Source organism: Etheostoma cragini, chromosome 7 (genome assembly GCF_013103735.1).
Source record: "Etheostoma cragini isolate CJK2018 chromosome 7, CSU_Ecrag_1.0, whole genome shotgun sequence".
Lineage (NCBI taxonomy): Eukaryota > Metazoa > Chordata > Actinopteri > Perciformes > Percidae > Etheostoma > Etheostoma cragini.
This window is the reverse complement of record NC_048413.1, coordinates 25,283,416-25,308,890: the sequence shown is the minus strand read 5'-3', so window position 1 is coordinate 25,308,890 and position 25,475 is coordinate 25,283,416. Positions and strand designations below refer to the sequence as shown.

General features: G+C 40.1%; 2 protein-coding genes and 1 long non-coding RNA gene across 3 annotated transcripts in view; 1 reads left to right on the top strand and 2 right to left on the bottom strand.

The window, feature by feature from the left end:
• Positions 1 to 1,013: 1,013 nt before the first annotated feature.
• On the bottom strand, positions 1,014 to 17,103 carry sdcbp2 (syndecan binding protein (syntenin) 2). The gene is made up of 9 exons (XM_034876298.1): positions 16,925 to 17,103; positions 11,862 to 11,912; positions 10,540 to 10,636; positions 7,153 to 7,253; positions 6,258 to 6,422; positions 4,666 to 4,841; positions 3,959 to 4,130; positions 3,333 to 3,424; positions 1,014 to 2,695 (listed from the first exon to the last, which is right to left on the bottom strand). Exons 2-9 carry the CDS (start codon positions 11,910 to 11,912, stop codon positions 2,641 to 2,643), a joined length of 909 nt encoding a protein of 302 aa, XP_034732189.1. The 5' UTR covers positions 16,925 to 17,103; the 3' UTR covers positions 1,014 to 2,640.
• LOC117947415 lies at positions 6,077 to 6,464 on the top strand. The gene is made up of 2 exons (XR_004657234.1): positions 6,077 to 6,162; positions 6,225 to 6,464. It is a non-coding gene; the product is annotated as an uncharacterized LOC117947415 (long non-coding RNA).
• A 3,195-nt stretch (positions 17,104 to 20,298) lies between the features above and the next one.
• Positions 20,299 to 25,475, bottom strand: part of fkbp1ab (FKBP prolyl isomerase 1Ab) — an 8,194-nt gene continuing 3,017 nt past the window's right edge. Inside the window, exons 3-5 of the mRNA XM_034876305.1 lie at positions 24,248 to 24,360; positions 22,847 to 23,011; positions 20,299 to 21,686 (exon numbers count right to left, since the gene is read on the bottom strand). Of these exons, the coding sequence (XP_034732196.1) occupies positions 22,883 to 23,011; positions 24,248 to 24,360 (242 nt within the window). The 3' untranslated portion in view covers positions 20,299 to 21,686; positions 22,847 to 22,882. The remainder of the gene's footprint in view (positions 21,687 to 22,846; positions 23,012 to 24,247; positions 24,361 to 25,475) is intronic.

Genomic DNA, 25,475 nt, shown 5'->3' with positions numbered 1-25,475 from the left:
TGCCTGCCCTTATTCGTCGTGATTGGGTCTGGAGAACATAATCACATCCTTGGAGCCATTTTGTCCCCTACATTTTTTTCCTGGGTAACAAATAAAATGGCTTGCAGTGTCCTTGTTTAAGATTTTGAGGCTTGAAACTCTTCACGGTGTGATTGATTCATTCATTAATTAAAAGTTTAATTTGACTTTCCTTGGATCAATTGTTACCATACAGCACTTTATCAAAACCCATTCCAACATTATTGCAATGCCAAGGAGGCCATCATGCTGAGTGTCCTACCCTGTCTCTGCAAGGCCCTTGTTGTATCTCACAATGACCCCATTTTCTATTTCTGTCCCATAATACACCTGAACGTCCTGCTGTAGTGGTACCAGTGTACAGTATGTGAGCTGAGTTGGAGGGGGGGCTGATTATATACTACGTATATCCTTAAACACGTATGCTGCTAAATGTCTCTGTGGGATGACAGGAGGAGGTGCGCGGGTGTTTGGCTTTTTGTGTCAATATTTGAATGTGTAGTCATTTTATGCTTTACTTCTGTCAAATTGTCTGAGTATGTGTTCCATAGCCTATGTGATGATAATTAACGTATACAGAGGTCATACCAAGTCCTTTAACATCCTACCATTGAGGGCAGTTAAAGCCTTGTTTAAAAAAAAGTACCTCACACAACTGATATCTACAGATAACGTAATGTAAATGAATTATTTTAATGGCAATAGAAGTGTGTATAGTTAATGACATCAATGGGCTACTTCTCCAGTCACACTCCCACCACACTGTATAAAGAAAGACCAAAAGCCCCTATATTAAAACAGCATGGAGCAAACGTTTCTGTTGTCTTTATATGTGCGTTTGTCTGAATCTTGTCTGTCTGGATGTTTTTCTTACTTGATTTTGTGACCGGAAATTATTTGTCCCATTTACCCAAACCACAGTGATTCTAAAGAATATGTTAGTATGCAGATAAACTTAAAAACCCAAGTGGACAACAAACACCACCAACCCAATGTGAACAGAAAGACTCTTTTATTTGTTTTACAATATTATCTTGGTTACATTCGTATATAAACTTTAAGATTTTTCTAGCATTTTCTTACAGAATGACAGTGATGTTTATCTGATTTCATACCTAGAAAATTAAAGGAATACATGCATCCAAACATGAACAGCATTAAAAGGAGTAACTTCATATAACAAGTAGAAATTCACGACTGTGAGCGCCGCTCAGTCTCATTGTGCTCATCAGTCATGGAAGGATCATTACAGAGGGGCGTCCTCTAACAACACTTAGCAGAGGAGAGCAAGTTCAATGGCTGCACTCATGATGTGGAAATCCAATGCCTTCAATTTGAGTGGTTGACTCTCAGCATCAAGATTGTTTTCATGAGTTCTCTCATTAACAAGAGGCACCACAAACAATAATAAAAAAGCTCAACTGTTGAACTTTACTGTTGAAATGGATAAAGGAAAGACAACCTTTTAAAAGGTAGTGGAAAGTGCACTTAGTGGGTCCGCCCAGCACAGGCCCTGTCCAGACAAACACCAACAATTCTCTTGAAAACTATAGTTAGAAGCACAAAATCCCATCCAACAGACACCTTTCTCAACTAATCTCCAGCTAGCTGATCACATCGATGCACTGTGACCTTGCTTACTTGTGCCTTCCCCATCTCACAGCTCCTATAGTGTTTGTGGACAGGGCTAAGTTCCAGCTGCATGGGCCAACAAACATCTAGGGCTTCCTCTTTCCCTACACTTTCCCCCGGAATGTGCACACAGTGTTCCCAGTACCTACAAATTCAACACATCAGAGCCTGCAGACAGTAATTGTGGGTAGGGATTATTATTATACCTAGCCATCTCTTACTCGCTATTTTGTAACTCTCACTTATGTTAGAAAATGATGGGGATCTACAAAAATAAAATAATCTCTACACTATTTTCTTTTACCAATGTATGGTATAAACCAAAAACAACGCTTATGCTAAAACCTATTAGTTTTACTGGCCAAGTAACAGAGACACTGGAATCCAGAATCCAGTCAGCAAACTTTGTGTCTCATGTGTGGCCCCAGATGTTACTTCAGCTCGGATTAGTCACGTGCACGCATTAGCGGCCGAGTGCAGGGGCTGGGAGCTGGGAGTCGTGGAATCTACATGGTAGGGCTCTGATGACTGACCGTTGGATTTTACAGCATTTTGACAAGATGAAACACGTTCAAAGTATTCATCTCCACAATGAGGAGGAAGCTCTGGACTCATGACAGTGTGCATGCTTTAAAAAAAAACAAAAAACATGTACTGTCCTTATTCCTCAAATACAAGAAAAATAAAGATGTAATACTTAGACTACAAGGTTAGCATTTAAAAAGTAATAGACATGTCAAAGGAGATGAGGGTATGTAGAAAAGGTCTTTAAAGACTATACTGAACTGAAAAATAGAAGAAAGAAAAGTTAAAAATGGCATTTTAAGAATATGTTAAAGATGACAAATGGCGACCATGATTGTGACGCAGGAGCTGGTTTGGTATGAAGACAGAGAGAGAGAGACAGACAAATATATGGGTAAGGAAAAGAGAAACAGAGACATATCGCGGTCTTGTAGACATCCTGACAGTTTACAGTCCTCATGGTCTTCACACCTCCGGGACAGAGTGATCCATGGCTGACCGCAGGAGACCGGATGACATCCTGGAAGAAAAAATAAATAAAATCACATCCATCAGCTCGTCAGTGATCAGCATCACTTGTGATCTATCTTCAACTCCACAAACGTGCACACAGAGAAAGACCCGCAGGCGCAGCGGTGCAACCAATGAAAATGTGTAGTTGCACTTGACAGATTTTTGGTCGCATGGTCCACTTTGTGACTTATTACTACTGAGCTGGTCTCGCTTTGACGCTCATTCGCGCGTGAGCAGAAAATTCAGATTGGACAGATAGTCTAGCTAGCGGTTTGGAGATCTGAGGAGCAGTTAACCATAGTCATCATATAATAGTCAAAGTTTAAAATGACAACACAAAGAAAGCGGAAGGTGACGGACGTTGGCAAAAAACACAAGCCTCCGGTGGAATTTCCTGCAGCACCGAAGCTATCCCAGACATGGAACGTCGCCGATATAGAGACGACTACTGAGCTAATAGGAGCAAACCTGAAGTCCTATGAACCAGCAGGTAACTCATTGATTGGTACATTTTGGCAAAGTTCCGCATCATCATCAGCGCTACATGGATCCACGTGGGAAAGTGTGTTGACTGACAGCACCTTATGTGTAGATATTAATGATAAGGAAATTACACTAGATTCCCTGAAATGCTGGAGTCCTACCTCTTAACCATGTGTTCATAGATGAACTTGGGCATGATGGTGATGGTCATGGCAGTCGGAGAGGTGCTCAGAATGTCCTTGATCTGAGAATCCTGGAATTTTCACAAAGGGACAGTTTCATGTGAGGACCTCGTGTGATTAATGAATTGCCATCACATTGCAGGTTTCTTAAAGAACACATTCAAAGCCTTCATCACAGGGCACAATGGAACTACACACCTGCCAGAGAATACATTGGACTAGAAGCAAACTGTGGCTACATTGCTGATACAAACTAAAACCACTTTGACTTCACTTCACATATTTACAGACTTGGAGCCGGTGAATGCTGCACTTACTTAAAAACGCTGCACGTTCCCGCGTCATACTACATTCCACAAGTATGTACGCAGCCATACCAATGCAAAATTCAAATTAGCATCCACTTAACATTGTCATCACACATGATCTGGATTTATTGTAACTTTGAGTTCACGTTTTTCCAACATTGCAAGATCAATAGAACCCATCTTGGCTTACGCCACACACATTACTAGCTCATAGAATTAGCACTAAGTAAACAGTGTGTATCCACCAATAACCAGAGAATTTGATGAAAAGACTCTATGCAGAAACAAGTGTCTCACCTTGAGTCCAATAACGTTTTGGCCATTAATTTCACAGATGAAATGCTCAGTCAGCAGGCCGTTGCGGGCTGCAGAGCCATCCTTGACCAGTGAGGTGATTTTACCCGACTTGTAGATAAAGCCCACGTGGCCTGAGCTGTCTTTGTGCATGGTGACGGTGCGCTGAAATGGCCTAGGCACAGACACACACACACACACACACAAAGACACACACACACACAGACACACACGATTAGGAATCTAAAATCTATGTTATAAAGAGCCCTTTAATCAGACTATTTCATTCAACAACAAAAAAAAACATTCACCTGTAAATTTATAATTATGATCAAGTAAAAAAAATAGAAACTCAGAAAGTGATGGCAACATACAAGAAAGTATTTGTTATTAAAACAAAAACATTGTTCATAAAAACCAAAACTAAACCAAAAACGAGAGCTGAGCAGCAAATTGCAAAGAACGAAGCGGCCAGCAGAGGGAGCCAAACCGTTCAGCTTCTCCCAGATATTATGAAGCTGCATGGCAGCATGGCCACTGGGTGAACCATCACAGTCTCGTGTTACCAGGGAAACCTTTCAATTTCACATTGAGATAGATGAGAACAACACTTGTAACCATGGTAGGTGTACAAAGTACAAATGAGACTAAATGATAGAAGGTTTAGACACACGGTTATAATCGTATGTCCTGTGTTGAAATCTCCTCACCTGTCCCTGACCACGAGCTCAATGCGGGTCTCTGCGGCAGCCTTCAGGGCCTTGTGGGCCTTGTCAGTGCTCCAGCCGGCGCAGTTCTGCCCGTTGATCTGAAGAACCTGGTCCCCAAAACGCAGCCCGGCCAAGGCCGCGGGAGAGTTGGCCTGCACCAGCTGGAGAAACACTCCCTGAGAGAGGACAGATAAAACGTTCAACAATGAGTCCAAGGAATGGATGCCGAGGGGGGAGACAAAAGACAGGCTGCGATAGTGGAGAGAAAACAGAGCAACTAAAGGAGGAAGGAGGCAAGGACATAGGGGAGATAAAATGTTCATAATGATATAAAGATATTGCTAGATATTTGAAACAGCGAAAGGAATTGAACCAAGACGGCTTGTGTCTAAACAATTCTTTCAAAACAACAAGTTGCACTCTTTCACTTGATGTCAATATAATTAAATCATTTGATTGGAATCAAGTCTTTTATTTTGAGGAGTCTGCGCCCTGTTAAGTCAGGTGTGTGGTGTTATTCCAGCGGTACACTGAATCTTTTGCCAATTCATTTCAGTCATCTGCCAGCTGTATTAGTGCTCCTCAACACAAACAGAATGAATAACTACTACTTAACTACTTCAAGAGACTATAACTGTGCACAAGCTGGCCGAGTATCAAAATTCCCTCGTAGTTGTTTTTCTTACAGCACATGGATTCTTCAATGCTCCTAGCGATGATAATAAACACCCAGTACCTGTTTTAGTTGCTAGCTTTACCCTGGTAAAATGACTTTGCTGTTATAGCCAAAGCACATATGTCCCAGAATTATTACATGATAATAAAAACAGGCCTGTTACATGTTATCATCATCAATTTAAGGGATGCTCAAATTGTAAGAGCAGACATACATACACACACATACACTTGCAACTCATGATGAATGTGTTGACAGTGACACACCTTTACAACCCCAGACAAATTAAGCAAACAAATGTTTCAAGTGTCACTCTGTAAAATGTATCTTCATGACATGTGTGTTGTTCTCTAAAGGCTGAAACCTAGGAAGAGCCCTACTTGTATTGACTGTGATTGCTGAAAGCCCGTATTAGCACTGGTTAAACTTTGATGTACTTTTTTCATTGAAAGAGAACCAACATCTCCTACATTGGAATAATAGGAAGGGATGCTTTTTGTGAGTGTGTCCAGTATCTGTTAACATAATAGTAATAGGATATGAGAAACTCTGGCTTTAGAACTCAGACGTGACAGTTACACCACAGTGATCTTTTATCAAAATAGATTTAAATAAATTGATAAATGCCCCGGAATAACAACAGCCCAAAATGAAGTCGTCAGATTACTTTTTTAAAAACTCGCGTAGTAGTTGCTCATGTACTAAATTAGTTTTGGTGAAGCCACATGATGTAAACCACATGATTAACATGTTGGATTATGATTTACCAGATACAGAGTAAAACAGGATAAACATTGATGGAAGAGTAGAAGAAGTCATCAGTATGTTGTCAAAGGGGGGACAATGACAATGAGTCCGGGCTGAATAATGAATGCAAGAAGAGGTGCCGGTCTATGAGTTTGTGACACTGACTTACATTGTCGATGGACCTGAGCCGGATCCCCACCTTCCCTTCCTGGTCCTTACAGAGGATAATCTCCCGCAACCCTGGGCGGATCTCTGCCCTCCTGATGCCAACGTCCGCCCCCGTCACAGGCCGCACCATTCCCCCGACACCTGAAATGGAGGGCACTGCCACTTGCTAAGGAGTGGGGGAAAGAAAGCCACATGGCAAGAGAGGTGAGAAAGTAAGAGAGGTGGGTTGGGAGAGAACCAGGGAAATTTAGTGGGGGTGAGACAGAGGCGAGAGGAAGGAAGGATTAAAGTGGCATGTTACATTAAAATTCAGGAACGCTGCATCAAATAGAGGCATGTGGGAGGATTCAATTTCATCGCCTCCTCCACCAGTGAATGAGATTAGGAGGGCTTCAGGCACTGCTTTTGAATATGCTCTGCACTGATACAATGAAGAAACTAAAAACACCAAAAATAAGGGTAGAGGGGACGATATCAGCAAACGGCAGAGAACACAGATGGTTAAATGCCAGCTGACAAGCTAGGGTTCTGTAAGAGACTTTGGCATCTTCAGGACACACACACAGACAGAGAGAGAGAGAGAGAGAGAGAGAGAGAGAGAGTTCTACTAAAAACAGGTTTTCAGTTAGAGGGCTGATCGTTTTAAGTGAGAGACTTTAAAGTGACCTGAAATCTAAGGAGTCATTATTTATGAAAAGGGTCTATTTTTTGACCCAACATTATACAAACAGATTTTGGATCGAATGATGATACCCATGGGGAACTCCACTGACACTATACATGAAAGTCTTGGTGGTGTTGCTTGAGCCAGTGTTGGATGGGGCTTAAGAATACATGTTTAGAAAAAGAAAAGAAAACATTGACACACATCCCCCAGGACATACACAACTACTTACATTGTCAGCCACGGGCATCAAAGCCAGGTTCCTTTGAACTTCATCGCTGTTGAGGGCCAGACCCATATAGTCTCCTAGCTCCTCTAGGTTTGGGTACAAGCCTGGGAGATTAGAGGGAGGGGGGTGGAAGGAGAAAGGTGGGAGGATGGGTGAAAAAGTGAGCCAAAGAAAGATGGAGGGAGGCAGAGCAGGTGGGAGAGGTGTAGAGTGAGAGACAGGTGGTTGGTAGGGTGGAGAGAGAAAACAAATATCAGATTTTACATAATGAACAAATTAATACATAGGATGTTACATATGCATGCCCTCCTTTGCTCTGGTTCAAATCAGTTGATGAGTTTGTAAACTTTTCCTCTTTTTTCCCCTGTTGTTTTCACACTGAGAAACATCTATGCAAATAAAAACGCATTACTATAAACCATAGGAGACTGTTCCCACATGGTCAGTAGTGTCTAGGGCGGAAGCAGGAAAGTAAATACAGGAAGAAGGTCCTGTGTTCTGGCCTAGTGCTCATTTAGGACTACGGTCAAGCTAATCTCCTGCATCTCCATTGTCAAACCAGGTCATTTGAATGAAATCATTTTCCACACATTGCTTCGCGAGCTTCTACTTGCTGAGGCTTCACTCTTCTGCTCTGTCTGTGTCCGTCTCCATCTTTAGCTGCGGCTGGTGTGACCACGGTGACGCAAATGACAGAACGCTGCTACAGTCTGGATGCTCCGCTGCATCGCAGATTGCAAAGCGGACCTGACTACATGAGCTGCTTATCTTAAACTTGTGAAGTACACGGCAGTTGACTTGGATCACGGTCTTCTCACCACAACCGAACATACTGTCACTGCCCGATGTGAGGCGAGTGCAGATTTGAGTCGTGCATGCTCAGATTTGAACAGTTTTCGGCATAACGTGTCTTACCCTATGAGTTGAGTCACTGAAATGAGTGAAATCCATGAAATAATACCCTTTTCTCATTATAAACAATAACACAAGATGGAAATCATTTCAAAAATGCTTTAGCTTTCTATGATTGATTGCAAGCGTTAGCTGAAAACGCCATTCAGCTGACAGCTGATTTGAGTTGATGCTAACTTGTAGCAAGCAGTGAACCAACTTTGTTAAGTAGGTCCATTTTTACTGTATTGACATTACAGAATACTCTCGTTAGCATCTTGTATGCTACTTACATGTGCAAGTCACAGCTTCACTCGACTCACATCGGGCAGTGACACATACTGAGGCGTTTCAGAGTTCTTTGGCGGCCTTTTATTTATTTTTCCACTTCACTTTATACTTTATTCATGCCGCCCATCACATTAGGGTCCTGCATGAGCTGTTGGGAGAATGCTGAATGCTTGGATTAAGCTTGTTCTTCCTGTTTTACTGTCTCTCTCCTCTGTCTTCCCAGTCAACACACATATCAACCAACAAGACCTACACATGGTTCCAGGAAGTAGCTAAGTGATTCTGAGTCAATACTTGTATCATTATTTGTTTTTTGTCCACAACAATGGTGGGGTTGAGTCAATTGTTTGAGTAAGTCACTTCAACCATGTACACACTCCACCCAAGCACTCAGAAATCACCCACTGCACAGGAGAGAGAGAGAGAGAAAGAGAGAGAGAGAGAGAGAGAGAGAGAGAGACACCCACACATTGTTGGCAAAACATAAAAAGCACAAATAATAGAGATCAGGATTCATCCTGTACAACTAACTAATAATTTCTCACCTGAACGCTTTCTTCTCAGAAGTCTATCTTGAGCTACAGTGTTTGGGAAACAGCCCTGGAACTCAAACCTCTGAGTAGTCAGTAAGTGAGGACCTGGATTCCACTGGCTTATTTTTAACCCTTCGTTAACCAGACACATGTGTCTTATTGATGCTTTAAGGCAAGGGGGGTCAAACTCAACTCCCCTAAGGGCCACACTGCAAAATAAGAATCACATCAAGGCCTGACATAGAGTTTATTGATTTTTTATGTCATGGGAAAAGTCCAATATCTTTGACTGTATTATTGCATGTCTCATATAGTCTTCTCACTTAAAGTTTGGTTAAAGGGGCCGGATTTGGCCCGCGGGCCTTGAGTTTGATACATGTGCTTTAAGGTAAGGAAACAACTACAATTCATATCAAAATATAGATTGTTTGCAGCTTTACAAAGGCAGATTAAGGTTGTGTATGAATGTTCCTATTTACTTGAAGTTCTTCCTGTATGATGAGGAAGACAGGAAGAAGAAAAGTCCCTTTGTTGACTTGATTTCGAGACAGCATTTACAGCATTAGTATATCTGTGTAGGCTTTGGTCCAATGTTGATGTCAATCAGTCCTCTTTCACCTACCCTGTTTCTCCTCCCATCTCTCCTCTCGCTCACTCTACAGCCAAATCCCTCCCTCCTTTTCAAATCAACTCCTCCTCCTCTCTCTTTCTCCCATCATGCCCCTGTCCCAGCACAACTGCCAAAGCCAGTCTCCATGGTGACTCATAGCTAGCTCTGCTGAGGTAGAAACAAAGGACCACTGGACTTTGAATCCATAGAGAAACTAAATGAGTGGGAGAATAGGAAAAGGGGGTGAGGTGAAGGAATATAAGAAGAAGGGTTGTTTTGTGATTGCTAAATGGGCCCCTGGCCCATCTTTTACACATGTTTGATATTCTATGGATGCCTCCTTTCTTTCTCTTTCATCTCAGCCTGGTTTTCTGCAAAGTTTATGTCTACTTTCACACAAACTCAGGAAAACATTTCCCCAGAGCAGAAAACAATGACAGAGAAAGACATAAATAGTCATGAACACAAAGGAAGAGAAATCCCAGCCGGTGTGGGGGGGGGGGGGTGTCTTGTTTTGTACTGCATGTACAAACACATAATATCACACTAACGTGATATAAACTGGGTTTTATTCGCTCACACCTGGAGCAACATGTGAAACATGTCTCTGCTTATCGTCTACTCTCTCTCACACACACACACACAATAAGCAAGCGCAGCTTAGAGAATCATGTCCTGCATCATTTGGCCAACAGAAAATCGCATATAATTAATGCTTTTAATCTAAATCCTGTATTATATTCTATGTGAATATTACATTTACTCCTGTTATTGTCCAAAGACCCGATAACTCCTCCTCCAAGCCCAGTCCTCTGAGTCCACTCGTCTTTATCCATCCCTAATTCTACAGAGCTGTTCTCCTGCAAAGAATAGCACAGGCTCAGAACCAGAGACCCCCCGCACAGACAACAAATACCCAGCATAAGAAACAGAGGGAAGGAGACAGAACGACAAAGAAAAAAGGAAAGCTGATGAAGGCGTTACAACTCAGAGAAAGAGGGGTTTCACATTGTTCTAGGGGTAGAACACGCCCTAAAAACGTTCTACAGTATATGTGAGACTCACTTGATCCTGGCATCCCAGCAGTGGCGGGCGGAGGCTGATAGGTTCCCTCAGCGATGGCTGGCATCGAGGTGGCAGACTGAGCAAACTGGGCCTGGGCCTAGCAAGTAATCAGACACACCAGTCAACTGGGAGTGTACTTGGACTTAAATTGGTAAATATTGGACGACAGGAAATGACTGAAGTGAGGTTGTTAAAGAAACATTCATCTTCATTAGAAATGCATGTCCATTTATAATAAATAAAAAAGCTCAAACCCTAAATGAATTGTTTTAAGCAAGTGTGAAAATACAAATATTAGTAATCAGATTAAGGGATTTCTAGAATACTTCTTCCTCCCCAACAATGTTTCAGGGCAACCATTGAACACCTTCAATGGCTGTGATTTAATACTCCGTGACTTTTTTAATGACTTTAATTAAGATGGGGGACTCACAAGAGACAGATTGAAGAATCTGAGCCCTATTGTAACGATCTAAGCGCAGGGCATGGAGTACATGGCGCAGGTGCATCTAGGGAGTGTCCATATCCACTTCTGCTACTTTGGCCGTGGAAAAAAGGGTCTGTGTGCCGGGCGTATGGTTCAAAAGGGTTGTACTTAGTGTCTTTAATAATTCATAGGTGTGCTTTGGGAGTAATATGCATCAAGCTAATCAGATTCAGAGGCCAAAAACATCCTGTTAGTCAATAAAAAGTGCCAAAAACACTGGATCCTACATTAACCATAAAATAAGGTTGTTATTTTTTGGGGGGGGGATTTTTCTTTTTAAACTAAAATCTGTTATACAAGAAGCAAAACTCCTTTTCGGGATCATTTGTAGTGCCTGGTTTGTGAGCGAGTGTATGGACAAAGATGAAGAGAGAGAACATGAATGAAGGTAGCAGTAACGTTATAGCTGTGAACATAGCAGTGCAGCATGTGTACATGTTAGCTCTTTGTCGGTGAATGAATGTTGCAACTACTCAAGACTTTGGCTGGGCTTTAAAAAAAATATATTTTCATTTGAATAATCCAATGCCGATTCATAAAATCCAGAATTGATCTTTGTATCATAGGAAACTAAAAGATCAAAGAAACACGTTGGATCTAATCATGTCAGGCTACCTTGTAGCCTGACATGATAACGCTCCAAAGACAGGCTATATTTTGGCACAGGAAAATCTGCTATGGCCATTTTAAAAGTTGTCCCTTGACCCCTCTCCTCCAAATATCCAAATGAATGGTCACTCAATACTCAGGACTGTGTGAATCAGAATCAGTGGCCATACCCAGCCCTACTCAAGACCCAAGCCGAGTCCTAATCCCGATTCACTCTAGCCCTTACCTTGATAACCTTGTCGACCTTGAGGTCCTCGAGGGATGGATACAGGGACATCTGGAGGAGAAAACACAAACAGCTGTTAGTGGAGGAACCTTAGGGAAGAAGGGATGGCAGAGCTGTATGAGCTAACAAACCAGCCAAGTAAGCCTCGCCTCACTACTGACTTGGATAACCTCCTATTACCCATATGTCATCCATCACCTTTACACTCCATTAAGCCATACTCTATAATAACATTTAATGAAATGACTCTCTGTGCTGTAAAAAGGGATGCCATGGGGTGCTGATGATTCCATTGAGAACTATGTTGCTGCATGCAGCTTTTGGCAGAATCTGGTTCATTGTTTTAGTTTCCTGGATGACAGAACCATAAAAACGCTACTTAGCTGTCTGGCATGTAATAACACAGAGATGACATTCTTTACTGGCAGATAAAGACAATCAAACATGCAGAAAGTAGAAAGAGAGCCATATGTTCTGTTCTGGATCTGGCAGCACAAACATCTACAACTACTGAGCATGCTTGTCATTGATTGAGAAGACTGCTGAATCTCAAAATCAGGCTGCATTTCAAATACAGTTTATTAGCAGACAGATATGTTAACGGGCATTGACAAGTGTATGTGTGTGCTGGCTTTGCCTTACTGCTGTGAAAAGGGTTTTCATGATAAAGCTTTCTGTTAAAAGACAAACATTTACACTGAAACAACACATACAGGTGACTTGTGTAAAGTACTGGCTGCCACAACAAATAGTACGTGAGTAAACATGGGTGGATGGAAAAACACACATGAGCATGAAAGCAAAGAAAATGGATGACAGCTCTCACAGTGTCCCTTAATATTGTAAACCATTACGACAATAATGGGGGTCTACTCAAACCAAACTAGACTCACAAGTACTCACAAGTACTCACTACCACGGTACTACAAAACAGCAGCCTTAAGTACGAAGAGGAAATGGAACAGCTGACATAGAAAAGCAAAACAGGCTGAAACATGCAGTAGTGAGATGTCAGCTGTTAAAACACAAGTGTGTTTGAGTCTGACATGTGTCTGGATAAATCAAATCCATCCATTCATTTGGCTTGGTATACACTAACACACACACACACACACTTCTCTCTGTCCCCCGGTGTCTACAGACATTTGAAAGGCAGTGGCTGCTTGTCAAGCACACTGATTACATCTAGTATTAACATTAAAAATAGCAACACTCCCAGTTATATTCAAGCTGGGGACCTTTGCTGCATGTCCCCCCCTCTCTCCATGTGTTTTCTTATCTGGCTCTAAAGTATCTCTCTCTCTCTCTCTCCCTGGTTTGGCTTCTACTATTTTAATTATCAATTAATCTACTACTATTTTCTTTTCAATTGCTTGGTCTAAAAAACAGAAAAGTGTGAACTAGTTCTTCAAGTATCTGACATTCTCATCATAGGAGACAACGGAAGTCAGATCATTTTCACATTTGAGAAGCTAGAATTGGAACATTTTATCTGGAAAAGTTAATAGTGCGTACAGCTTTAGTGCGTACATTTTAAAGCCCAATATGAGGCATTTCCCAAACTCGGTATTGGCATTTATAATGGCTGATAAAAAAAAAAAGTAAAAAATAATAATAATACCTTAAGATTTTTATTTGAATACATTTTATTTATCAGAATTTTAATACATTTTGATGTTCCTCTGTTGTGTAGTGACAATAAAACAAATTATCATATTATTTTAGTGAGAACTCAAATAACTAATGTTATTAAGGAAATTCTGTTTATGTTTGTCACGTGTTTATTTATTTTTATTTTTTATATATATTGACCAATATATTGGAATATCGGATTTTTATATAACCAAATATTTGTATCGTATCAGCCTTAAAAATCGTTTATCGTCGGGCTCTAGTAACGTTTTGATTTCATAAACGTCTGTTACATTCAAGCTATTGCCAAAATGAGTTGCTACAAAGCTACTTAAGACTACCAGCTCCACAGAAGTCTCTCTGTATTTCTCAGTGTGGCTGTGTTCAATGTGGATTGGTCTGGTGATGTCATTGGCTCAGAAACCAATCCAATGTATTGAATTACCTATAAATAAAAAGGCAGAAATGCAACAACAACAACAACAACAAAACTTATCTGCACTTCAGTCTTCCCAGTCACAGAAGCATTACTGATTTCTTACACATTTCTTCATTACACTGTGACAACTGTGCGTCAGAATCACAAGACACTGTGGACACACCTCTTACTCAATAAGGAACAGGAAAACAAAGTGAGGAGAGAATGGCAGTATTACATAATCATAACAGATGTCATGACCAACTACAGAAAGGCAAATACCTAATGATAGAAATGACTATCTGAAAAAAAGTTTAAAAAAAAAACGGATTTTCTGTTGTATTGATTAACCCAATCACAAATATATTTTTCAAACAATTCCTAATACACCATCCTGCACACAAAAAAAGTATTTCCAATGTTTAATGAGCATGTGTTGATATGTAGGGCTGGGAACCAAATTCAATACTTTTTAGCCACCAACCAAACTGCCTCCGACAAATCGAGCATCGAAAGAATGCCTTGTTATCAAATTTCAATACCCAAGGAGTAAATCTCATCGACAAACTCTACGTAACGCACACAGAGAGGGCTCACGTAGTAGGAGCTGAAAAAAGATAAATAAAAACATCTGTGCCGTAATGTTTTAATTTCATTACGAGACCTAGTCACAGTAAAGGTATCCAACATGTTTGAACAATACCCAGCCAGCCCTCTATGCCATGTGTACACATTGGTAGGATATGTGTGGTTAAACATTCATTTTGACACCAGTAAGCAAAAAAATAATGCTAACGGTCCCTAAAATAAGCAAATCATTCTGACCACAATAACATTACTGCCACTCTCCCAGCTACTCCACTCAGTTATTTTCAGTCTTCACAGACAAGAGCGTCATTGTGTTGGACACAGAGGAGCGGTTTAATACTTTCTAGTGTTTACTTTACAGCTGTGTTTGTTTGCCCGCTTTATATTCTCCCTCATGCAAACTAGCTGGCTGGATGAATCAGTGAATAAGCCTGGAAAAAAATTGTTTGGGCTGAGTGCAAAGACAGTCCCACTCCTCCTCCGAGAGACCTTGGGTTCCGAAAGTACATTTTCCATTCATTTCGCCCACTGACGTCTTGAAAAATCTCTATATAAAGAGTTGTAGACCATGCCTTAGGCTAACCAGCTACAGCGTGTCACACAAAACCTAAAACATATCATTTCTTGGGAAAAACAAACTGAAAATCCCCAAAAAGTCAAAAGGTACAAGACTGTGTACATATTTTCATTATCGAGCGAAGGAACTACTCATCCCATAAACCACTGCGCACCACTGAATAAAAGGAAGCTAGGGTTTATTTAGCTAACAGCTAATTCAACTAACCGCTCGCTGAGACACCTTGTAATAACTTTAAAAAGACCCTCAAAGTAAAACCTGAAAATAATTGTTAAAGTGTATATAACAGCTGTTACATCAGCTATAGCCTGCTTTTCCCAGTGTTTAGATTGAGTTAACATTATTTAAGACTGAATCAAGCTGTCAGCTAGCAGTTAGCAGAGGCATCACTGTGGGGTTGTTGTGAATGGTGGCTAATAAAGTACTTATCCAAAATATTGCAAATAAAAGACATTTATCTCAAAACAAAGTTGGTGTGCCCCTAAACTTTTGGTACCTACATGTGCATTTACAATCGCTTAGTCATGTCGTAGCTAGTTTTAAGTCTAACGTAATGATTTTATGGCTTGTACTCCAATTGTCAAGAAACTGCATTGTATTTTACTTCTGGTCCCAGCTGAGGGAGGGACAGTTGAGCTCTACTGGACTTATTTGCACTACCACCATTACACACACACACTCATAGAGCACTTAACATAGAGCACTTTATGCACAGTATAATTACCCTGTCACTGCAAGCGTCTCGTGCTTATACATCCATTAGTACATTTTGTTGTCCATATTATTCATGCGAATTTGTTTGTTTTTTGCTATTTGTTTCTTTTAATAATCCTGTCATTATGTATGTGTATGTTGTGTGTGATGTCTGTAAGCTGCTGGGACCTTGAATTTACCCTCGGCGATCAATAAAGCTATCTAAGGGACGTTCTTTGAAATGTAAAGGGAACTTACAATTGTGTATAAACACAGGCTAAGAGAACAGCTTATAAAAGGTTTTGGTTTATCGAGAGGAGTGCTAGCAAAACAAACGCTTTGGTGGCAACTGGGAAGGAAAGAGAGGGCTAACTTCAGTAAGCCTGAACGAATTGGTTTAGGTACAAGAATGTGGTCTTCTTGGCAGCTTATTCCGGTCTATTGACATGGCTGGGAAAAGAGACAGAGGAAGAAGGAGGGAGGAAGCGGACTGACATCGGTAAAACGAAACAGAAGTCTGTGACGGTACTGCTGTGGACTGACCCACACCCTTTCTACTGTAACACTACACCAATAGGCCACATAAACAGGCACCATAAGCTAACTTGATGTTTTGACGCTATGACAACGCAGACTTAAAGATAAGACGTAGCGTTAAGGCTTAACTGACGTTAGCTTAGTTAGTTATATAAGAATGCGCGTTTCTTTTATATATTTCATTACATTCTAATATTGAGGAACGTTAAACGTCTCTATATATTTTAGAGAGGAACTAACGTCAGTGGCGTGTCTTTATTATATGTACAGTTAAGTTAGTTACAGCATGAGTTGCAAATCAACGTTAGCTAGCTAACGGCATGGTGCCTCACTGCAGTCATTAAAAAAAGAATCAACCGCTATTAGCTGGTGAAAGCAGGCAGACGGATCTAGTCGAATAGATAGATAACTTAGTTGAAATTACAACAGTTTGAAAGACGAAGGAAGACAAAACTAATGTCTTTTAGCTGAGTTGCGCCGCAGACCGTCTTTGTTCCGACATAAACAGCAGGGAAGCAAAGAGCTAGCCCCTATCGTTAGGTGGTTGTTAGGTAAACGAAATCCGGACACAACAGTTAACGTTAGCGCTACGGAGAGTTTTGGTAGAGACAGTCTCACCTTTAATTTCTCGGTTGTAAAATCAGCTTCAACACTTCGGGATCACAGACAGCAGCAGACTCCTTTATTTTTCAGCTGTGTCTCTCTTCGTTGCGCTGTTGAGGGGGAATTCTGGAAAGTGATGTCACTGCTGGCTTCCTGGTCGTGCAAACCACGTCAATCACTGTTGACGTTGTTAGCCACGCCTCGTATCGGTCACATGAACTTAGCTAACGCTAGACCACAGACACCCATAATCCAACGCTCACCACCCAATGAAGGAAGCTACGGCTTGTTTAGCTAACAGTTATTTCGACAAACCGCCAGCTGAGACAGCTGTTAATAACTTTAAAAGACCCTCAAAATAAAACCTGAAAATAATCGTTAAAATATATACAACAGCTATTACGTCAGCTATAGCCTGCTTTCCCCCGTGTTTAGATTGAGTTTACATTAGTTAAGACTGAATCAAGCTGTCAAGTAGCGGTTTGCCAAATGTTCTGTTTACTACCTAAACTAACGTTAGCTTCCCGGTGGAGGCTAACAGCCGTAGCGTGGTAACCATAGGTGCAAACCACGTCAATCAATGTTGACGTTGTTAGCCACGCCTCGTATCGGTCACATGAAGTTAGACCAGACTCATCATGATTCATGACCATTTTATATGTAGGTTAACATACCTCATGACAACCCTCGTGACCTGCCTAGCTAATAGTAGGTATATTTAGCCGTTTTTGTGCTTTGCTTCCCGGTGTGTTCCGTTGTTAAACTTTGTCAGGTACAGGCCAAATCTGTGATGTCCTCTCTCAGAGTCAGAATCAGCTTAAATGGCCAAGTAGGTCCAATGTGTGACCACATACCAGAATTTGACTCTGTTTTTTTTGTTGCTCTCAAAGTAGCCTACTCACACAGAAATTAAATTACGGAAAATCAAAGGACATAAAACTAAACAAGGTAAATCCGGAATGGTTTATTACCACAGTAAGTCACACTTAAGAGGTATCTTCTAAAAGGTGATTGGTCCATAAATAAACAAACAAACATTAAACATGGATAATTTGACTACAATGTACAGACACAAGTTTGTATATCAATATACTCATACATACGTACACACACAAACACACACACAGATTAGGAATCCACTTTGGTAATCAGAGCCCTTTAATCAGACTATTTTGATTATAAATGCATCTAGAAAAAGTAATGTCAGCAGTTCTATGGAGTTATGGGAAAAAGGACTTGGAGGTCGATAGCTTTGAATCTGCTAAGAAAAGAAAACATTTACATGTAACATGTACTAGAATCAGAGCGAGCCAGCAGCACACTTCCCACTTTCTTAACTAAATGAATCCCCAGATCTCTCTCCTCTGTGTGTGTAAAAATGAAGTAGGAATGTGCTAACTAGAAGTCCCAGCTGATATGATCAGCTGATTTAACACCTAGCTGATTGACCCAACTGTTTGGGTCGTTTCCAGTTTCTAAAATGTGAGGATTTTTTTTTGCATTGAGTAATTTTACTTTTAATACTTTAAGTATATTTTCCTGATGATACAAACTTTTACTTCCTGTGGTCCTCGTTTTCAAAAAAGTTTCTATACCATAAATTTGTAAAACAAATGATCAGTTCACAACTTTAAATGAATGTGGGTGTTTTATTCAATAGCTTAGCATTTGAATACAAATGATAAAAATATGTTAAAAAGATTATTTTTGTAAAGACACAGAAAGTGACATATGTGTAACGTGGAAAAATTTCACAAAAAACATTAAGAAAAGCAACAAAAGTGTGTGTAAAAAAAAAAAAAGAGAGAACTAAAACAATGAAAAAAGTTTAACTTTTACATTTTTACCCAGAATAAAGAAAAGTTGCACGTTCAATGGGAAGACAACACAAGGGTCAAGTAACATTTTCAATGCAGGAATTTTACCTAAGGGAGTATTTTTACAGTGTGGTATTAGTACATTTACTTAAGTTGGGAGGAGTAAGGATCTGAGTACTTCTTCCACCCCCGCCTGCGGGCCACTTCTCTTCATCCGCTGGACAGCTGACTTTCATGGGTAAACTTGTGCTTCTGGCGAGGCGATGCATTCAGTTCCAGTGGATGAAGAGAAACCGCCCTCAGTCACGCAGCGACCTCTGTGCTACATTAAAGGATCATTACAACCTCTTTTCTAATAGTTAACCCTTGAGGTTTTTTATTAATGGTCAATAAATCTAATTTAAATGACATTGTACAAATTTTTTGAGTTTATAAAAAAAACATATTAGGATTTATTTTGTCTAACAGTTAAGATCAGAGGATGGTGAGTAAATCCCAGCTGGTTTATGTCAACATTTAGTCAGGACGCTTTTTTAAAACCATCTTAACATTTTTTTTTTCTCCATATCTATGAAATTGAATCAAATAAATTATTTTAATTAAAAAGGTTCTTTTTTGACACCTTTTCCCCCTCTGTTTTTCCACTTGTCTCAAAAATTTTGTGACTTTCCCCCCCCATAAATTTCTCACTTTTTCGATGATTTTGTCGCTTTTTCATGCCAAGGTTTTTGTCCCAACGTTTTTTTAAATTTCTTTTTGTTTGTTTTTACGTTCTTTCATAAAATTTATTTCTTCAAATGCCATAAAACTGAATCAAATACTCAAATTCAATGAAAAAAAATTGTGAAAAGCGATGCACGGAACATCCACGTTATTTCACATTTTGACAATTTGGTTTAAAGAAACCCAATTTTTTTGAAAATGGGTTCAAATTAACACGAGGAAAACAGGAGGGTTAAAGGTTCAGTGTGTAGGAATTCGTGGCATCTAGCAGTGACGTTTCAGACTGCGACAGACTGAATCTTCTCCCGTGTGCCAAGCGTGTCGAACAGAGGTTGCGTTACACTAAATATTTTTCTGTCAATGTTTGAATTTTGACAAAACAAATTACAGAAAAATATGAAGGCCGTTCATCATTTTTGACAGATTAGAACACTGAGGCTGATCCACCGTAACTTTAAGTAATAAGTAGTCAAAATGACTAACAATGCAACCTCTGGTGTAGAACTACGGTGGCTGATGAGGAAACACAAACGGCGTTACCTAAGGGCCAGTGTTCGGTTTGTACTGCAGAAACATGGTGATGCAACATGACCGACTCAAAAACGCTCAAAAACATAAATTAACATTTTCAGGGGATTATACACCTATTATAAACAGACTTACTACTATTGAATATCATTTCTGTGAATACCCCCCCTAAATCCTGTACACTGGTACCTGAAAGCAGCCCATGTATGTTGACTAATTTATTGATTTGTGTTTTGCAATTTGGCAATATCTGTGCTGTCTGTTTGTTTGGCTTTGTAAAAAAACTATAAAATATCTTTAAAAAACACACAACAAAAGGTCAGTGGAGAGCACTTCTTTTATTTTAAATATGTCATAATCGGTTTGGTCGGCATACAGTAAAGGATCAGCAAATAACTACACAGCACAGAGGTGGACTGCTGCTGCACCGGTTGCAGCTCGGCCAATATGTAACATCGGCAGCCACTGACAAAATCTGACAGCCAGGCTAGCATATTCCTTCATCAAACTCCATCTAAAACTATTTATTTGAGATACAAAACCACTAGGATGCCTGTGTGTCAGCGTCATTTTCTACCACAACTTCAGTTAGACAGTGTGGTACTTAACTGACACTGGCAAAAAAAACTGAAAAAATCATTGTCTTTTATCATAGGCTATACACAAACTCAGCTGATTCTCAGAAATAGAAAGTTGGCATTTGAAAAATACATGCTTGAAGTTGTTAGACAAAATAATAGGGGAGGTCACAATTTGATTGATTCCTCAACCCCATTTTGTAAATTTCAAGCATTTCCTTTTTTGTTGAAGAAAAATATAATCCAATTGATGTGCGTCAAGACAAATCCTGTTTTTGTACTGTTCAACCTGTGTATGACTTTAAATGGGGTTGAAGGACTTGGCGAGATGAGAAGGTGATAATATTGCTAATTGGATGCAAAGCTTTAACATGTACAGTACATGCTAGCGGTTTCCATCGGTCCTAAAACATGCTGATAGGCTAGGGTAGTAAACATGTGTCTGGCGAGAATATTTAGGCACACATTAGAACTATCTACAACTGTGATTGGTTGTCCTTTGGGCCAATTACCCCTCTCGAGCTCACGCTTCAGTTAACAATTTCAATACAGTGACGCTTTATAAAAATGGGCATTTAATGTAGCAAACTTGATCCCTGTGTTGCACCATAACATTTCACCACAGGTAGCCACTAAATTCAACATTACGCTTAACTGTATCTAACAAGTAGAAACTCGTCTCATTTGTTCTTATATTCAACTGGATATGGATACAAATGTGTGCTTTAAGTAAGTTTTTGTTTCTCTAATATAACAAGCACCAACTCTCAAACATTATAATACTAGTACGCATTGACTCATACAAGTTGAATGTCACTGCTAGTGGTACATTGGTATTTTGTACTTCTCAGCGTAACCATGCACAACCCACATTTCAGAAAACACAAAGAAAAGTAAAGCGCAATTCAAAAGAATTCAAGATTAGGAACATGGAGGTTTGTAGGGTCATAGCCCGTGGTTTTCAGGGGGAAGAATATGCTGAAAAATAGAATTCACTCAGTCAGAGAGACAAAATAACACAAACTGTCATATTTGGATGAAAAAAGTAGTGGAACTATAGACTCAAGCCTCTTATAGAATCAAGTGCAGACTCTCCTAGCTTCTCCCCGGGTCATCCACGCAGGAAGTCACCTGTGAAGACAAAAAGAGGGAGATTCAGAGTAAAGCAGAAATAACAGCATGCCTCAGGTGTAACTCTGCACTCTTGGCCTCTCTGCACCTTCATTGCATATGGGCAATAACTGTAGCAGCACTTTCTGTCAATATAGACTATAGTTGTGACAGCAGAACTGTTCATAAGTCTCGATGGCTCATTTAAAGGCTTTGTTTTTCTAAACGGTCAGTCGTAAGGGCTGTGTGCATTTCTCTATGGATTAAGCATTTTGATACTGTTCTGTTCAATGTTATTTGCATGAAGATGTCAGCATTGTGACTTAAAATGCCCCTACTAAGTCTAATTACTTAAATGAAATGCATTTCACAGTAATGTATGCACTTAGGATCTGCATTTATGTGCATGCCAAACAAGCTAGATATACATTGCATCCAAATGAACCTGTTGACTGACCAGTACATATAGAAATAGATGCAGGCCTCCCATACATCATTGTTCAAATTTGACCCGTTTTCAAAGTTTTTGTATCAGAATTGAGATTCTTCTCCCAAAAATAACATTGTTGGTTCCATTGACAAAACAGGCTGTCAAAAAACCTTAATCTTAAATCTAAAAATTATTCATAACAACTTGTACAAGCTTCCACTGAGCTAAAACTGCTTATGAATAGCAGCTAACAGCTAGCTCTAGCAGCTAACCAGGCAAGCAAGCTACCCACCAGCAAGAACAAGACAGGGTAGGTGAATTAAAACAATGTCTGAGTTGAAAACACATCTTGATGTTACGTAAGGGCCCTGTTCATGTTGTACAGACATATTAACTGCATTGTGTGTCTGTTAAGAGGCACAAAAGAACTCTAAAACCTGCCCCGTTAACTGCCGTTTTAGCTCAGTGGAAGCTTGTACACATAGTTGCAGCTACTCAGTGTTCCTTGAACTGATTGTAGTCGGGTTTCTTTCAATCGAAAGTACCTGCATGCTTATAGTGATCAATATTAAAAATTGGCCGTAATTCTCCTTTGATTAGGCAGTTTTAGGGGAGTCTGTCAAAATGTAGTGACATCAAGCTAGAGCATGTTAGCTGATGACTTTCACTATGCCTCTGGAAGAATGGGAATGTACCCACAACTTACAACCAACAGTGACAAGCAGATAGTAGTTTGCTGCAGATTACTTACACAGAACCAAAAAAAAAAACAGGACGTGAATTTGTTTCATTCCAAACCCAGCAGCTCAACGTCAAAGATGAGGGTGGCGTTAGGAGGAATGATGCCCGGGTGGCCTTTGTTTCCATAAGCGTATTCAGGTGAGCAGGTCAACTTGGCCCTCTGACCAACACTCATCTGGAGGTATGAGGAGACAGACGACACAAACAGGAGGAGCGAGAAAGAGACAGCAGGGGCCATGAGGAACAGCTAGTCTGGAAACATACAGTCTTGCTTATTAGATCACAATGCAGTCAAAGTTGGATATTAACTTTGACAACAAACAACAGGCACACAACAGACAATGTACAAAAAGTACTGAATGTTCGTAAAGTGGCATTATCTAAAAAATGTTGTTAATTTAGGTGGCCATAGTACAAAAATATTGCAATGTAAGTGAATAGGTGAGGTGAAATTAAATAGAATATGCAATTAAATAATATTGCAAAAGTAAGTCCCCATAGTATAGATGATATTGAGTTAGATGTATGATGAGTTAGTATAGATGATAAAGTGTTTGTATTTAAAACCTTAGGAAATGGACAGCGGCCGAGACGAACACACACGCCTATTAACTCGATCATAAAGCCGTAAAGTAGGCAAATATCTTTCAACTTCTCACAAATACAGACAGGATTGGATATGAGAAATTGAATTGACACATAACCGCAATCGGCTTTTAAATTAAGAATCAATGGCGGAGACATAACCAATCACACTATTACAGATGGTCCACTTAGCACCAACTGCAATGTTTAATTTTAAATGAATGTAGCCTACTGGCAGTCTGGCACATGTGGGTGGTCAGTATTTATCGGCAACTACGACCTCATCCAAATGCTGCAGGGCTGAGTGTGTGAGATAAAGAGCTGTGTCCTTGCTGCATTGACGCACTGTTTGTGGTGCTGTTTGCTGTAATGGAAACCCTGGCGGTTAAAAACCCTGAGTTATTATAGGCAATTATAGGCACTCAGAATTATTTTTGTCTCTGAATCATATGCGTTGAAGCTGCTTTATTAGGATTACTTTTTCTTGGAATTGGACGTTTCAATGCCATTAATAAATACACTGTAACATGTCAAGTAGACCCTGTTCTGAAGAGATAATGACTGCAACCTGCAGAATTTGTAGCATTACACCAAGCTAACATTTAATATAAACTGCCTTAAATGAATCAATCAATCATTTAGACTTATTTATATAGCACTTTTCATACATAAAAATGTAGCACAAAGTGCTTCATACACACCCACACACACACCTACCCAGCCACCCCTAAAATGACAGAAATTATGTAATTCAAAACAGGAACAAGGTGAACTAAATGTCGGTATGAGGGACCTTGTGCAGCATATGTTCAGTTCTCCAGCCTACCTGCACTACTCCCTCTTCCCAGCCTCGGATCACTTCCTGTTTGCCGATCTTGAACCTGAAAGGCTTGTCCCGGTCACGAGATGAGTCAAACTTGCGTCCATCTATCAGGGAGCCTGCGAAATGGGAGATGGAGAGAGGCACAGAGTCAGGAAGAAAGTGAGGCAGCTGCCAATGGACAATCGCACCACATGGGTAAAAAACCCAGCGATGAGTCTCTGAACATGCACATTGGAGGATTTATCACTGAGAGAATTCCTGCTGCGAAAACATGCAGACAAGATAATGATAGACAAATACTGGCTCCATGTGCAGCAACATTCATGAAAAAACTGTTTTTATAATATCATAAAACTACTGCCGTCAAACGATTAAAATATTTAATCACGATTTATTGCATTATTGTCATAGGTAACTCGCAATTAATTGCAATCAATCACATTTTTATCTATTCTAAATGCCCTATGATTTCTTTTTGTCCCATTAATTTTTCTCATTTTAATGCTCTTATCAACAGGGTCTTTCAACGTGGAAAAATGGATCGACTTGCTGTTTGCAAATTCTTTTATTTTTTTTTTAAACAACATTGGCACATAGCCTTCTGTAGTGTTCACTTTCACTTGTAACATTCTCACTTGAAAAATAAAAGGGTGACGAGGGGAGAACTGACATCAGCTGTGTGCTTGGCCATCAAGTGGTATTTCAGACTGGACGTGCTGCGATGATCGCTCAGTTCACAACAACCAAACACACATCACTTTGGTCTTGTCAATGAAACCATTTGGCAACTTTTAAATAGTAAACTTTCCATTCAGAATCTTCTTAGCATCCGTTTAGCCGTCTCGCGCTCGCCATCAACTTAAAAGGTAATGTTGCTACTCTTTTGCCGGCTCGCAAGCCCAAACAAGTGCACGCGGCGTGCCTGTTGTTTTGTTTCTGGTCTAGCTAGATCCCGTGTGGTGTTGTATTTTTTCTAACATTACAAGTTGCAACAGCATGTGAAAAAACTACAAAGTCTGCTAGGCCAAAAACAACATTAATCTTGCGATAAAACAATTGATGCCATTAAAATGGGTTTGCGTTAATGCTGTTAATAACCCGTTTAACTGACAACTCTACATGAAACCATTGGAAACAAAAACGTCTGACATCCATCTTCCCTGCTGTGTGTATTTTAGGAACGCGAAGGATCTCAGAAATAGCGTCTGCAGCTGTCTGCGGGGGGGGGGGG

Excerpts from the sequence above, each read along its gene's own strand:
- sdcbp2 (XM_034876298.1), bottom strand. The coding sequence starts at position 11,912 with ATGTCCCTGTATCCATCCCTCGAGGACCTCAAGGTCGACAAGGTTATC. Across the intron at positions 3,425-3,958 it reads AAAACGTTATTGGACTCAAG|GATTCTCAGATCAAGGACAT; the intron begins GTGAGACACTTG and ends TGAAAATTCCAG. Across the intron at positions 2,696-3,332 it reads TATGAACACATGGTTAAGAG|GATGTCATCCGGTCTCCTGC; the intron begins GTAGGACTCCAG and ends TTTTTCTTCCAG.